Source organism: Pteropus medius, unplaced genomic scaffold, assembly GCF_902729225.1.
Source record: "Pteropus medius unplaced genomic scaffold, Ma_sr-lr_union100, whole genome shotgun sequence".
In the NCBI taxonomy this organism is placed as follows: domain Eukaryota; kingdom Metazoa; phylum Chordata; class Mammalia; order Chiroptera; family Pteropodidae; genus Pteropus; species Pteropus medius.
The window spans coordinates 105,624-123,067 of NW_024348534.1; the positions used below are offsets into that span (position 1 = coordinate 105,624).

Here is a 17,444-nt window from a genome sequence, read left to right on the forward strand (position 1 = left end):
CTGACTGCCTATACCACAGGCCTAACTGTGGGAGCCACCTGCATCATTACCTCTTGAAATGAGACAACTGCTTAACTGAATGGACCAATTATCAAGACTGATTTCTAAAACGGATATATAATGTCTTAATTGTTCCTTTCCTGCACAAACATTGAGCTGAATTGGAATATGGAAAGTATGTCTCTAGCTTACATCCCCACTCTGAGGGATATGATGTACTGAATAAAGGCATTGCCACTTTGACATTGAGTAACTTTAAAACATTATGTTGGATCTGTTTTCTGAAAGAAAAATCATGATAAAAGGGGGGAAATGAGGAATAGAGTGACAAAATAAAATTGAGTCACTATAGTCAAGCTGCTAACTTACAAAAAGGAAGTAGGTTGAAGTATGAGGAAATAATACTGTTTTTGTTGTAAATAGCTTGGAAACGTAAACTTCTGAACTTTCCAGTCCTGTACCAATGCCTGGATATACATCAAACCTCTAGATAACTCTCCGATCACCCACTGAAGTACTAAAAAAAGAATGTTCATGTATCCAGAACACCTAACAGACAGTATCCAGGACACAAGTAATCAAGAGTATTACCATTTCGAACGAAACTGTCAGCATTTTGTGGGGGAGAGCGGATAATACTTTGGGTATTGCCTAGTTTTGTTTCTGGTTTGCAAATGCTAAGACCTTTGAGTAAATCTTTATCATTATTTGTAGCCAAAGTTTCTTGAATCATTCACACTGGATGAATGTGTCTAAAAGATGCTAATAAAAACATTAGGTTAGTTAACGAGAGAATAGGAAAAGGCAGAGGGGAGTCGAGAGACTCTTCAACAGGGTGGATTTTTTAAAAAGTTATTAAGAAATAAGGTGAATAAAGCAAATATTGATAGAGGCAAAACAAAAAGGAAACAAAAAAGGGAAGAGTCATAGGACTCATCCCAGAAGGGTGGAAATCTTTAGACAGTTAAGAAATGGGATGAATAAAATGAACATTGATGAGTAAAACACAGGTTTTCATACAGCACTACCTGAGGATGGGCGGGCCAAAGGAACCCCCTGATGGACTGCCAACATTAACCGGCCCCAAACAAGTTCACTCTATTTACCCCCATTTGAAAAACTTTAAAAGGCCAGAAGACAAAATTGCAATGAGAAGCCTAAGCAGCAATCACGTGGGGTAGCAGTTAGTCTGATTAATCAAGTTAAAGACTGACAAAATGGCAAGGGTCTCTTGGCTTTACTCCTCACTGGGGACCCAAAGCCTTTTGCACAAGAATGGGTAAAATGGTCGGGGAGCGGGGAGGAGTGAAGAGAAGTTTCCAGTATAGGAAAGAGGCATGAGAACTACACAGATTGACTAAATATTAAACCAAGTGGAATTCAGAGCCTGTTACCTGCCCTTTGACTCTAAACCTGGTTGATCAACCAGAGGGCCAAACCACAGGGAACCTACAGAACAAAGGAAGACTCCTGCTGAGATACTAACTGCCTGCCCAAACCATGAAAGGAAAACAAAGACTTTAAGCTGCACCCTACACAAGTTAAAGGTAAACCTAACCATTCTTTCTACTCTTTACTTTATATAATCAGTACTATTTTATAAAAACTAAAGAAAACATATAAACCCAGCTCTTTAGACACTCGGGGGTCTCATTCTCTGACTTTGAGAGGAGACTATGTCTCTGTGGAGCATTATTCCTAATAAAATTTCTTTTGTCTTTAATCCTGGCTGACTCTTGAATTATTTCCTAAGTGGAGCTAAGGACTCTTTCTTGGTACATGTAGGCCTTGAGTCCCCACTTGAGAGGATTCACCCCATTCTGCATCACTGGGACTCCTTTGTTACAGGGGTCCCCATGAACTGTGGCACCAAAATCTGTTGGTGAAGCCCTGACCTGTGCTGCAATTAGATTGAAAGAATGTAAAAAATATGAGTTGATAGGATTGTGAAAGTTGGACTATTTAAGCAGGTATTATATAAAGAAGTTGTGTGTCCTTTACCTGAATGTTTTACAGGAATGAGTACTATGTCTGGCCGGGGAACACTTCCCCTGTCTAGTTTAGTAAAACCAAACCGGTTGATGAAGTACTAATGGAGGCTACAGTTTGAAATATAAGACTTGATAGAATAGAGTTGGTATTTTTGAGCAAGCTTTATATGAAGGGTGTTGGGTCTTTACCTGATAGCATTTTGAGGATGGACATTATGTCTGACTGGGAAACAATTCCCCTACCTAGCACTGTAAAACAGAAGGCATAGAAATTTGTTCTTTATGCAACATTAATTGGATATACTATATGGTATCAGTAAGACTGCCAAAACCCACGCAATGTAGAATAGAAGCTGAAGTGCTGGTGGGGACTGACTGAGCACCTCCTAATGACAAGTACTAGGACTTTAGACAAAAGAATTTCTATTAAAGGGGCATTTACTACCTTTGCTATCCAATATTAATTGAAGATCCCTCTAAGACCAAAGGACATAATCTTGAAACCTGAAACAACTACAATGTCTTGGGTGATGTCAGAAGAATGCTCCAATGATGGCAGTGCCCAAAGAGGTTTTTTGTTTGTTTTATGGTGACATTAGTTAACAAAATCCAGTTAAGTTTCAGGTGTACAATTCAACAGTAAGGCATACATATACATTGCATCGTGTGTTCGCCACCCACATCAAAGAGTTTTATAATGAAATGGAAATGGTTTATACAGGATCACGCTGCCTGAGAATGCAAAAAGATACAAACAGGGAGCTTCTTTTCCCCTAGGACTGACTTTGGAACTGCACGTGGAGCTGTCTGATTCTATTGTCATTTGGACAGTGCCCTAGAGCCCTGGACTGACCAATAAAGAGCTGCTTGGATTGTGAATGACATTTCCAAGGTGAATTGACAATATCTTATTTGGAAAGCTACCAATCTGATTGAACAGAGGCAAAATCCCGTTTGGGTTTTTATTGACTCAGGGGCAGTGTCCAATGGCCTGGTCACACAGTCAGGTAGGAGGACAATAAAACCTAGGCAATAAAGGGGTGCCCATATAGGGTATGGCCCTGTGAAAATTTGAGAAGTGCATTAAACTTTGACATGTCAGTGCCCACCGGAAAAACTCCCTTCTAGGTTTGGAAGGTGACTGGAATTAAAAGTAGATAACCCCATGTGCTTGAATGACGTGAGCATCTGGGTCCATGAAATGAGTGGACAGGGCACTGCAGCAATGCAAAGATAGGCTGAATATTCCTCTTGAACCCTCTGAGGCATAAAATGCCTGTAAAAACTGTTCTGTCTGCCAACAAGGGTTATGTGAGAGATTCCCTGAGGGGAATGCCCTGAACACAGCCTGCAAGTCAGACTGGTACTGGTAGCCCTGCAGGGCTAAAATTGGGTCCTGACAGGAATGGACACTAACTCTGGACTGGGCTTTGCTTACCTGGTGATAGATGTTGTTCAGTATTATAAAAGAATCTGAACAGAAGATATTGCACTAATTTGAATGGCTGTCATTTCTTCAGATTAAGGAACTTGTTTTACAGCCAATAATGTCCAACTATGGGCAGAGAGAGATTCTCCTTTAATTGAGAACTATAATGGGCAATTGAAATGTCTGCCGTCAAAAATGGGGGAAGTAAAGGTATAAAGGGCTGGTTTATATGCCTTTATGAGTGATGCTCACACTCAACATAAACAAGAATAAGACTAAAGAAATGTTTCTACTAAGTGAAATTCTGTTTTTCTGGAGTATCTGAGGGTGTAGGGAAGGATGCTGGTATTCTTTCTTCCTCACATCACCTCAATTTTTCCCCCTACTTGATACAGTGGTCACAAGACCAGGCCTGCAACTACATGGGCTGGTAGCAGGAACAATTCTTAAGCAAGAAACTGTAACTGTTTTTAACCTTTATGTCACAGTGCCTAATGGCCTGATGGGGCAGGATATGTCTTCGCTTCGCCTCATCTGGCAAAACTGGGGCAACAACAAATGCAGTTATATTGTCTTGTAGCCCACTAGATGTGCACCTGTGTAACTTTTTACCCTATGCGAATGGGAGTGGACTGAGGGGAAGGCACTTGCTATATGAGTATTGCTGGCTGCAATCTAGACCAGCACAGTGGGCAAACCTTAATGTTAATGTCCCTTCCAAAGGTAGAAGAGCTTGGGTAGAAATGGAGAAAAGGGGGAATAGTGTCTAAGAATAAATTAATAAATAAATGAGTTATGTAATAATGTTGCCAATCCAAGTCCATGTTCCCAATGCTTCAAGGCCAAAACTCAAACATCAGAGTTTGGAGTTAAGAAAGGTTTATTGATCAAGAAGGTGCTAACCATTAAGATGGGAGCCTCAGTAGTGCCTCAATTTCATCTTAAGAAAGTACAGAATTCAGACTTCTTTTATGTCAAGGGAAGGGGAATAGAAAGGGCTGTTCTTGTAAAACTATAGCTACAAGCAGAATTTCTCTAATGATCAGTATGTCTATATGCAAGACTAAGCAATGGCAATTAGCCTGAATGCCATGGGAAAATAGCAGGCTTGAACAAGATGGTGTCAGAGAAATGGAGCATTTACTGTTACAATTCCCCCTTTTTCTGTCTATTCCTCAATCCTGAGACTCAAGAAAATTGGGTCTAGGTTTAATTAAAAGGGAGAGTAGCTTTTAAGATGGAACCAGATTTGTCTGCCTATTGTACTCCTTTTATCCAACTTACGTCTTCCTCTTCCGCAATGGTTCCTCAGCCTTAGAGGGGGCATTCTAGTTGTTCAATTTATAAGCAGAGACCACAGCAATGGTAGAAGTAGCAACAGACCAGGATACCTGTATCCTAATTTGACACAAAGAATAAGGAATAACTTTTGTTATTGTGTCCCCTGGGACCCAAATCATGGTGAGTCAACCACTGCACAAACATTCCCTTCTTCAGCTAAGAAGTAATCCTAAAGCGATCCTCGTCTAAGGACTCACATGCCAAGGACTCTAAGGTAGTCTGTTTGTGTCTTAGAACTTCCGCAGTAGAACAGGCCAAATGGCTGACTGTATGGGTTAAATTCCTTCACATCGGTATTTGATAAGATTTATGAAAACAAAAGAAAAACTAAGGTTAATGATCAGGGCAAATTATAAACCAGTTTCCCGATCTGTAATGCTGTCAGTCTGGAAGATTTCTAAATATAAGACACAAAGCTTCATTTTTGCTAGAATAAGTAGGCAGAGACAATAAGACAGAGTCTCCTGGTCTACAGTTTCTAATTGCAAGGCTTAGAATGGGGATATAAAGCACAGCATAGATAATATATTCAATAATATTGTAATATCTATGTCTAGTGCCAGGTGGGGTACTAAGACTAATCAGGGGGATCACTTCGTAAATTATAGAAATGTCTAGCCACTACACTGTACATCTGAAACTAATATAAAATAATATTGAATGTCAACTGTAATTGAAAAATGTTTTTTTAATAAATAAATTTTTAAAAGTTTTAGTTCTTAATAACTTAAGTCAAAGGATGGGAGAAAAATAAAGTGCTAGTTTTGAGGGTTGTAGGCAAATATTTAAGAAAACTAAAATTCAGGATCTAGTTCAGTTTACAGGTGAAAAACAACTTTAAAGACAATTAATTGAACTAGAATCTAATATTCACAAATATGTGTGATAGTTATTATCAAAACATATTTTTTCTCTCCAAAATTAATTTACTGCATAAGTCTAGTTTCAATAAATTTGGCCTGATTTTTTTTGTATAAATACAATAAGAATAACAACTCATTACACAGGCTTTTAAAAATCTGCTTTGCCAGGATTTCATAAGGAATTGCCAGATTGAACTTCAGCCTCCCAAGGCTAAGAAGCCAAGCCACATACTTGCCATAAGACTTCACCTGTAATACCTATAAGACTTGTGTGAATATCTCAGGTTCTCAAGTTCCCCCAAAATGTCTTAAGGTTCTTCCATTGCCTTTTCACAGGAAAGCAACCTTCATTCCTTACCTGGAAAGACTGCCTGTGAACCATAAGCAAGGTACCAGGCTGTTTTTCCAAGGAGCTTTTTTATTGCCTTCCAAAGTCAATCTTAATTCCTTAGAGCTTTCTGGTGACATCCATGTCTATGCATGACTATATCAAATATGGCATTCCATCCAATCTTGGTAATAAAACCATTTTCCAACTGTGTCTTGTTATAAATGGAACAGATTCTTATTGAATTTAGGCAAACAGCCATATTGCCAGGGAAATAATAATACTGATTCATTAAATCTCCAAATTCTAAGGTATCAGGTGGGGAGAAATATATGTTTCAATACTGCTTACAAAGATAAAATTTACCAAATAGCTCTAAGAAAAACAAGTTTCCTTATACCTGGAAAACAAAAAGATTTAAAAATCAGCAATATTTTAAACAAAATGTTATAAAAATTATAACCATCTTTAGTTCATTAAGTCCCATGTAATCTATTCTTGTTTATTCTGATCATTTTGCCAGCATTTTATGAATCTAGTTATTCCTCAGAGTTCTATAAATCGTCATCCAACTTAAAGGCATGATCTGACAATTTATTCTCAGAAACGTGTATTTCAGAATAAATCAGAGTCTTCTCCTTGGATCTTTAGGATGAAACATATTTGTAAAAGTATTAGAGTAAAACAATAACTATAAATGACAAAAATGCTTACGTGACACAGTTATAGATCTGATTATAATATAGTTAGCAAAGAAATTTGCTTTTCTGTAACAACATTTTAAGATGACCATTAGAATTGTGAATGAAATTATATCAGAAATTTGTAGACTCTTGGAGATTTTATATACTCTAGAACATTTACTTTAGAAATGTTGCGGGATTCTCGACCAGAGAGACGGGACACCGAGGCTATAACCAGGAAGCAGCGTGTATTGATGTCGACACCAGCTCAGCAGATTCTTATCCAAAGAACATGCCGGGCAGTTTTATACCATCTTGTACTTTCGCATTCCTACATAGCTATATATATTTCACATAAGGAAGGAGACCATAAGGAGAATATTGATTGGCTGCCAAACTATAAGGAAACCAGCTTAATCGTTTAAGTGGGTTTTCAGACTGCCACCTCAGCCAGAGAGTCTTGGGATGGGGGGTTGCTGTCAGAAACTAACTCATTCGAGCAGGAGATGGTCAGGCAGGTCAGTCCGCCACAGTAATAAGAATATATTCATACAAAACAACATAATTATTTCTTTATTTGACAAAATTTCCCATATAATTTCAATACACCAAAATAAGCTAAATTATATATGGAGAGAAAACAAATCTTTTGAGATGTTCCATGGGCCCTTCTTAAACACCGCAGTTATTCCTAGGTCAAGAATCTATAATTTGAGGAAGTTTGTCAAAATATATCAAAAGGTTTGGACATTTGATTAAGTAAGATCATAAGTCTTAAGAAGCAATACTTAAATTATCCATTTAATCAAAATGGCATTAGAAAATTTCAAACACAAACACAGATGTTTACATACAATTATTGGCAAAACTTAGTTCTTACTATTGAGGAGATTCAGTTATCTTAAGTAACCAAGGACCTGATTAAGACAACATAAAAAACAGAAAATTATTTTGATAAAACACAGAATCTTTGCTTTCTAGGCAGAAAACTTTTTCACAGTTTCAGTAGCAGACAAATAGTTCAAGAACTTTTGTCCTAAGCAGAGAAAGAAAACCTAACTAATTTTGTATTAGCTTACTTTTGATATTCAAATTAACTTACTTGATTACATTTATTTTAATCTTAATGAGCTTGACCACACATAAAACTTTCTTCTCAGAATTCTTATTTGGTAATGACTTAGATAGTCAATGAATATCCATCATTTAATTTAGCTAACAAAACTTTAAAGTTCCGAATTACCAAAGACATTTAGAAAACTATTTTAAACCTAAAAAAAATTTTTTTATCCTACTTACATTTATTTATTTGCTCCAAACAATTTAGATTCGTTATAAAAATTTTATCATACCAAGCTATTTTTCTGACTGACAAATTTTGCAAGAGATAAATGAACTTATTTAACTAATAAACCCAGGTAGAATAAAAGTATTATTTAATGCTGATGATTCAAAGGATATACCTATTTAACTAACCAAACTAATAACCAGTTTTAATATCAAATATTTTCCTAGATCACATGATTCTATAAAACAGTTGGGTTAGTTTGTTATATCTTTGAGAATTCTCATATAAGTGGCTTGTTTAAGCCAACTTAATATTACAAATTAGCAATATCACTTAGCAGTAGAAATGTAACCATATACAAACTTCATTTCTTTAATAAAGTCTTTGTTTCTCTGATTCAAGCTGGTTTTCCCCAGATAATGGCATTGTGACTTACATGCTTCCCCCTATCCCCCAACCCCCTTATCCTCTGTATGCCTCTCCTTTAATCATTAAGCCTTAGGACATAAAATTAACTGAGCCTCAGGTATATAACCATGAGGAGACAATAGGTTTTGTCTGGACTTTAAGGATAACATTTTGGCTTTAGATGTGTTTCAGCCCCAGGCCCATGGATGCAGAACAATGCCACAGGCCACCAGGCCACTGGACCAGGCCACTGGACCAGATGGAATGGCTGAACTAGATACAATGATCAATTACCTCATCCCCCTCCAACTGTCCAATCAGTAGCACCCACAACTCCAACTCCTTTAGTTTCCATGACAACTGATTTTTCCCTATGTAATCTGTACTCCCAAGACACCTGGGGAGCCAGGCCTTTGAGCAATAGCTTGCCTGTGTCTCCTGCCTGTGTCTCCAGGACTTACAACTTTCTAATAAACCTTACTTTCTTTGCTTCAAAACCTGTAGGTATGTATCTTTTCTTTTAGACGTGCACAGGCAGACAGACCCCTTTGTAGTCCCAATAACGGAAATATGCTATTACGTACATAAGCATATATAAACATTCAGATAGACACAGGCAGAGATCTCATAGCTTTCATTTTAAAATGCTAGCTTTTGCATCCCAGATACAATGCGACTGTGTGATTTTGATCAGATAACCAAAGCTTTGCATGCTGTAAGAATTCCTTTAAAGCCATTTTAAAATTAATTTATAATTAAAGAATGCATTTCATTGTCTCCAAGAGGCCCGAGATCCTTTCCTTCAAGGTTACCCCTTAATGTGGGCTTGTCGACAAACACAAACAGAAGCGAGTGTGCACAATAAAGTTGGAAAGCTCAGAGAGTAAAAGGAGTGGCTTCAGATTGCCTAAATTTAAACTGGCAGATTTTCTTAGAAGATGGGATGGGATGAAGCCTGAGGACAAGATGGCAGCTACCACATGTCTGGAGATGAAGAAGATTAGTGGGGAAGGAGAAGAAGCCTCAGATGCCATTTTACTTCTTACTGCCAAGTAAAGTACACACAAACACCATTTTATTTCTTACTTCCAAACCAATAGTGGAAGAAGAAAACTCAGATCGACACACAAATGACACACAAGACGATAAAGTGAATACTCTCCTAACCAAGCAAGTTACAAATTTCAAATTCAAATGGCCAAAAGCAATGAACCAATTCATAAATCAAGTACAAGTCCTACAACTCTTCCCCTCTCCAACAAGCTACCCCAAACGCAAACAAATTGGCTTATCTCAGGCTTATCCCAGAGGGGAAGGGAATTCCCAGTAGTACACACAAAGATCATTTACTCTACTTCCAAATCGAGGCTGTTGGCTTGCAGAGACACACTACAAACGAATGGGGAGAGTCCAATAATCCTGATCCTACTCTCAGATGGCGGCCCCCAAAATGCAGATGGCTTTGTCCCAGGGAGAGAAAGCCTAGATAGAAAAGAAGAATTCCCAGCTGCACACACCAGAGCAGCTTACCCCAGATGATGGATCGAAGTCTAAAAACGTTTCCTTAGTCCAAACAAGCCATGTGCTGAGGACAGCCAGCGCCTGCTGGGGATAGTCCCTCTGGTGCCTCCAAGGCAAAACAGCCTTAGCAGCTGCTCAGGACTCACAGAAGGGAACCTGAGCCAGGACTGATCTGTTATGGGTACCAGCTCTGGGATAAAGGTCGCCAAATTGTTACCAGTCCAAAGTCCGTGTGCCCAACACTTCAAAAGGCCAAAACTCAAAACATCAGAGTTTAGAGTAAGGAAAGGTTTATTGATTGAGAAGGTGCCAACAGATAAGATGGGAACTCCAGTGGTACTTCAGATCCATCTTAAGAAAGTACAGAGTTCAGACTTCTTTTGTGTCCAGGGAAAGGGAAATAGGAGGGACTGTTTTCGTAAAACTCAAGCCACAAGCAGAATTCCTCTAATGATGAACATGTCTGTATGCAAGACTAAACAGAAGTGATTATCCTGAAGGAGTGGGAGAAAAAGCAAGCCTAAACAAGATGCAGTCAGAGAGATTTTATTGATACAAGGGAAATCTGATATAACCTCAAGAGGTTCAGAAAAAGAGGTAACTTTGTCTCTTAGCTCGATTATACCAGATGCCTGAAAGAGTGAAGCCACTCCCGCTTCTGGAACATGACAAGATCAAATGGACATCTACAAACTTGAGTGTCCTTGCCCTGGAAGACATTTTCATAAGATATGATGATGGACCAAATAGCTATTAATGACTGAATGGGATTCAGTCATTAATAGTAATGTGCTAGTATCATCTGAACTTTATAATTGTTTTGCTTAAAAAAGATCACGTTCAAAGACCAGAGGGGTAGACTGTAATATTTTGATTTATAATTAGAAATACATGTTTGGTCTTTGTCTCCATTTTTGGTTCACAGATCCCCAAACCCTTGGAATGTTCTAAGTATCGAGAGCGATAAAGATGTCTTTTGTTACATAAATGAGGTGACTTTGGGAAACACATGAGGATAGGGGCTGGTTGCCAGGAGAACCAACCAAATGATTAGAAGGTTAAAACTTTCATTTCCACCCCCGCCTCTAGGGAGGGGGGAGGCTAGATTTAAAGCTATCACCAATGGCCAATGATTTAATCAACCATGCCATATGTAATGAAGTCTTAATAAAAACCCAAGAAGACAGGGTTTAGAGAGCTTCTGGGTTGGTGAACACATGGAGGTGCTGGGAGAGTGGCATACCCAGAGAAAGCATGGAAACCGTGCTTCTTCCTGCATACCTTGCCCTATGTATCTCTTCATCTGGCCGTTGATTTGTATCCTTTCATATCCTTTGTAATAAATCAGTAATCTAGAGAGTAAGTCAGTTTTCCTGAGTTCTATGAACATTCTAGCAAATTAATCAAACCCAAGGAGGGGGTCATTTGAATCTTTAACAGGTAGTTTACATAGGGAAGAGGCATGAGAACTATAGAGATTAAACCAAGTTGTATCCAGAGCCTGCAATGTGCTAACAGACCATAGGAAGCCTACAGGACAAAGGAAGATTCCTGCTGGGTTAGCAACAAACTACTCACACCATGAATGGAAAACAGGAAAACAGATTCTTTAAGTCATACACTACACAAAACTGACCCAACCATTCATTCTCACAGCCAAACCATGGAGAATCTATAGAAAAAAGGCTGAGATTGCTAGTGCACCTTTCACGCTGCATGCCCATAAAGGAAAATAGGGAAACAATGTCTTTAAGGTGTAATTCATAGAAACTTAAAATCACATATAAAACAAATTCCTCAAATACTCGGGCTTTCTCATTCCCTGTATCAGAGAGGAGACCACATTCTGTGCGTGGAACATTATTTCTTCTCTAATAAATCTTCCTCTTGCCTCTAACTCTGGCGTGTGCCTGAATTTTTTCCTATATGCAGTCAAGGACCCTCACTCTCTCTCTCTCAATGCAGGACTCGAGTTCCCAATTGGGAGAATTCACCCCATCCTGTATCATAGCCACTAGTGGAAGAGAAGCACAGTAACAACCTGGGCTTGCAACTGGCAACTTACGTCCAAGGGGTTGGTGGGGGATGGGGGGTGGAGGGGGTAGTCTTATAGGACTAAACACTTAACCTGTGGAATCAATGCTATCTCCCGCTAGGTAGTATCAAAATTGAGCTGAACTCTTGGACACCCTACAGGTGTGGAAGAATTGCTTAGTATTGTGTGACCCACCCCCCACCCACCTCCACCACACACATGCATACCACACGCACACACACACACACACACACACATGTTGGAATGGGATTCAGGAACCCTTTTTAGTAGGATAATAGCACTGTGGCTATTTTTATTAAAAGTGCTTATTTTTACATTTATATATTGAACTATTTACGGATAAAATGACACAGTGAGATGTGCTTAAAATAAACCAGCAGAGAGCCAAAATGTGGGGGAATAGAGGTATAAACGACAATTGGAGGGCATGAGCTTATTACTGTGGAAGCTGATCGATGTGAGCTCATTATACCACTTGCTCTACTTTTGCATTTTTGATATTTTCATAGTAAGTCTTAAAAAGTTATTTTATTTTTTTTTTTTTGACAAATGCCATGCGCTGTTCACACTGAAAAACAATCATGCTTTGTTTTTAGCAAGTACTGCTCTGAGAACATTTCTGCTTCTGGGACTCCCCTTTCCTCCTCCTCAAAGTGAAGAGGAATTTGCACTCCAAACGCTAATCAGCTCTTTGTTTTGCTTCTGCATATATGCTTGCAGCATAGGCCGTACTCAAAAGTTCCTAAAAACTCATCCTCCCTTTGGCTTGCTCTATCTAAGCAACAAATGTAACTGCCTGTACCCCCTAGCAATTCCCTCGCTTTGTAACTCTTTGGAACTACCTGAAACCATAGCAACTGCTGCACTTAGTAACAGTCTGAGGACAAATTAACCAATCAGCCCATGCCAAATAAGTTCTATATAAGAAATATTGCAACTGAGTTCCGTGCCCAGATCTTCAGAACACTAGCTCTTCTGGGACCACTGGCATAATAAACCTGAGTTCAACTCTCAGAATGGTGCTTGGTTTCTCACCTGTCCTGTTTCACAACATTTCTGCAACAAAAGGAGCTGTCATATTCCTGTGAAGCCAGACTATAAGCTGGACTCCCGGCCTATGGGACAAGCTCTTCTTGGTGAATGTGTTCACATTGGGCCTCACTTCTGTGTATCTTAGCAACTCCAATTTTCCCAGGAGCCCTAGGCTAAGTGAACATCCAAAGAATACCATATATTGCACCAAGGTAGGCTGAAGTCTGAAAAAGGGATCCTGAAGGCTCAACTAAGTGATCTGAGCTCAGGACTCTGTGGAAACACAAAGAGATTCTGCAGAGGATGCCACACCATGACAGCTACTCAGACACTTCCCAGGAGTGCATCGATTAGTGTGGAACCTGGTGGCACAGAGGAAAGATATAAGGTGTGGAGCCAAATCAATATACATTTGTTCTCAGCAATTCCACCCTCTAGCTGTGACAATCTGTACTCACTTCAGTCTCAGTTTCATCTTTACATTTTTTTATATAAACAAACCTATTTTATAATACTTGAAAGGCACTCAGCCCATGCATGGCACATAAGCACTCATTAAATATTAGCTATTATTACAAAAATCAGTAATTATTACAAAATTAGTAATCCACATAGAATGCAATTATCAAATATCATCGGACTTCATAGACCCCTCAAGTCATTACCAATTCCTCACTCCCACTCCTCAATCTGCTCAACCGTCAATCACTGCACAATGACTAGCCCTGGAACCCTTACACATGCCTCAGAATCACTGGTTCCCACATCCTGCTGCCTACAGGCCCCAAATCACTCATTCTACACTCCCTGACCAGAGCCTGCAAAACCTCTACCCTGATGGTCCTGGCTCTCCACCAATCAATCCCACGTCCTATAAAGGAAAAACTCCTGTGTGTGTTTTCTTCCTCTACTCTCAATACTTCTGATTACTAGTGTATATGTAATGTGTGTGGCGGGGGGGACCAACACCAAGCAATTCTACAACAACAGCTGGTATATATCTTACAATTTAACTCAATTCTGACAACTCCTACTTGGACTTGGCATCAGATCACACAGGTTAAAGACTAAGTACCACAAGACTATCTCCACCACAACTTCAGCTGTCAATAGCAAGTCCAGATTGTTAACTGTACTTCTGACCAAATGGCTTTAAATCAGAGGTCACGGAAACCCCCTCCTCAGATTCCATTTATTTGCTAGAGGAGCTCACAGAATTCAGGAAAACACTTAATTTACTATATTACCAATTTATTATAAAATAACTCAGGAACAGCCAGATGGAAGAGATGCATAATACAAGGTATGTAGGAGAGATTGTACCACTCCCCCAGCCTCTCTGAGCATTCAATCTAAAAGCTCTCCAAACTCCATCTTTTGGGGTTTTATGGAAGCTTCATTATATACAGATGATTGATTATATAACTGGCCATTAGTGATTGATTCAACCTCTAGTCAGGGGCGGGGTTCAAGTTCCCAAACGCTAATCCATGGTTGGTTCCCCTGGCAATGAGTACCCACCCAGTTGTTATCTGGGGCTTTCCAAAAATTACTTCATTAACATAAAACTCAGGTGTGATTGAAAGAAACTTATTATGAATAACAAAAAAATAAAACACCCATTTTCACCTCTGGAGCTATTTCAGGAACCAAAAACAAAAGATGCCCCTATAGATCCTACCACTTAGGAAATTACAAAGATTTTAGGAGCTATATGCTGGAAACCATGTATAAAGACCTAAGTATATATTTCTTATTATATCACAATATCACATGCCCCATTACTGGCCTCCACACTTTTATCACTACCCATCATGCATCTCCACCTGTGATCCTAAGAGTACCAATTCCAGACACACCTGCACCTGCAATGAGCCCTGAGAAAACATCCAAGTACACATCCCACCAATCCAACCACTAGGCTTGTACCATTAGTCTTTCCCACATACTTACACACACACGCACACACAGGAAAGAATCTACTCAAAGAACAAATCTAGAAATATTGTTGACTTTTAAAGATAAATTTTAAAATCTAAATAATTTTACATCTAAGGCACATGGGAAAGAACAGATTTACAGAGAAAGAATTAAGAAAATCAAGATGTCTCATCTGCTGTAATCAAAGCTAAATGATATCAGAAACAGCATGTAAAAAAAACACTTCTCTGTTAAGGTCAAAGACATTTTCAGAAATAAAAGCACTGGCAGAGTACCTCTATCTTTACTTAAGGAAAATACCCCCAAAATTATTCCAAATAAATGTAGAATGAATCACATGAAAAAAATCTCAAAAAGAAAAATACTGCTTAGCAATATTTGCAAGAGATATATAATTATAAAAAAAGATAATGACGATAATTAATATGGAGGTCATTAAAGGGAAAATTAATAATATCCTATGATAAAATATTTCTCATTATCTCAGGAAAAAATGGAGGTTATAATGGTGTGTAGATGGAAACAATGAGCAGAAATTTCATCAATCCAATGTAAGTACAAAAAAGAAAAGGAAAAGCAGAAAATAATGTTAAAATAAATAGTAAACATTAAAAGTGGGAGGCATAAAATCAAGTAAATTATTACTACACTAAAGACATAAAATTATCCTACTGACAGAAACTATAGCATAGATCTATCATCTAAATTCAATAAAAGTGGGGATGGTAATGTAAATATCAAATTGAAATTCAGGTTAAAGAGGTTTTCGTTGAAAAGAGGTAGCCTATAATAATACTATCCAATAAAAGAAGAGATAATACAAAATGCACTAACCATTAGATGTATGTATGTCTCACTCCAAGCACACAAATCAAACTAGCAAAAAAACACGTTAACTACAAAGTGAACTATTAGTGAGAGACTATTATTATATCTCTTTCAGAATATGATTCAAATAGACCAAAAATAGGAAAGAAAAAGATTCGAAAAGTACAAACAGGCTATACTTAATATACATAAAGAGAACTTTGCACTATACAAACAAAAAATATACCCTTTCTCTTATAACCACTGAACAAGTTCCTTAAGCAATTTGCCTTCTTGATAAACTTTTCAAAGTTGACACTTTGAGGCTACATTTTATGACAATAAAATAAAATTAAACAATTAAGCATGCCATAATAATTTAAAAGTAAACTCTCCTAAACAACTCAGAATCAAAGTGGAACACAAAATTGAAGTTATACATTTCATAGATAAAGATGTATTTAGAAAAACTTTACACCTCTAAACGTATCGAGTATAAAACTTGGGAAATAAGGGAAGGAATGACAATTTAAATCAAAGAGAAAAAAAGAGAAAATATCTAAATATAGAAACTAAAACTAATATTAAGAGTAGGGAGTAGAAACACAACCAGTACTTCAAAATGGTGAATAAAATAAATCTTGAGATGCCTAATAAAAAAGAAAAATGATACATAAATATTATATTATGAATGACAAAGTACCAATCTAGATATAAAAGGGAACGAAATATAGTAAATGAAAACTTATATGTAACCCCAATGGCAATATATTTTTTAAATCTCTCGCGAAACGTACCATGAAAATAAATCAGAAATAGAAACAAGCCTGTACGTATAAGAGAGGAAATAAAAATAATTAAAAAAATCTAGCATCACTCACCCCTGGGATCCCTCATTACTCAACCCCACGGTTATCCTCCACAGGAACCCCACAGACTCCATCACTCCACACACAGATTCACCATCAAAATTCGCACAGACCCCAGCTTTCCGCCGGGATCCACCATCACGACCACACTAACCCCCATTATTCCATCTACTGATCGCCCCCATCACTAACCAGCTTGCTCATCAGGGACAAAGATGTTTCTTCACTCAGCCCCAGATACTCCTATTATTCCTGCACTTACCTGCTCTTCACCCATGATCTCATAGGACAGTGGTATTTGCCTCAGGCAGTATCTGTAATTACAAGTACTAAAACCGGACCGAGGTCTCTCTTTCTTGATCCCTCCCAGTCCCTGCGGGATTCCTTTTCTTGCAACCGTTGTGAGCGCATGCTCAGTAGCGGCTCCTTAAATGAACATTGCCAGCACTCAACATGGCGTTCTGCTAAATTCCGCCCCCAACTCCCCTTCACCGCCAAATGGCTAGGACATGGCGCCAATATGGCGACGCCCTTGTAGTCACGCAGGCTGCGGGTGGCCATGTTGAAGTGATGTTGAGACTTTGTAGCTGAGCGTAGTCAGGAGGCAAGGTGGAGCAGAGGTATGTACTCTGAGACTAAGCCAAGAAACAACTAGAGCCCATCTCCGCAAGCCTCACTCAGGCCTTTCCCTGTGGAGCCTGTGGATTCAAAGTACCATCAACCAATAAGATCTAATTAGCAGTTGTAAAACACTCCACTCTGAAACAGAGCATACATTCTATTCAAGCACCTATGGAGCATTTACCAAGTTATAACATGATCTGGGACATAAAACATAACTCATCAAACTTAATAGAACTAAAATCATACAGACTATATTCTCTGAA

The 17,444-nt window shown here is 38.4% G+C and overlaps 1 protein-coding gene and 1 long non-coding RNA gene across 2 annotated transcripts in view; one reads left to right on the forward strand and one right to left on the reverse strand.

Moving 5' to 3' along the window:
* Nucleotides 1-17,017, reverse strand: part of ZNF484 (zinc finger protein 484) — a 74,178-nt gene extending 57,161 nt beyond the window's left edge. The window contains exon 1 of the mRNA XM_039880350.1: nt 16,820-17,017. Within this exon, the coding sequence (XP_039736284.1) occupies nt 16,820-16,834 (15 nt within the window). The 5' untranslated portion in view covers nt 16,835-17,017. The remainder of the gene's footprint in view (nt 1-16,819) is intronic.
* Nucleotides 1,306-8,842, forward strand: LOC120616769 (uncharacterized). Its single transcript, XR_005656673.1, has 3 exons — nt 1,306-1,547; nt 2,769-2,883; nt 8,513-8,842. It is a non-coding gene; the product is annotated as an uncharacterized LOC120616769 (long non-coding RNA).
* Nucleotides 17,018-17,444: the final 427 nt, after the last annotated feature.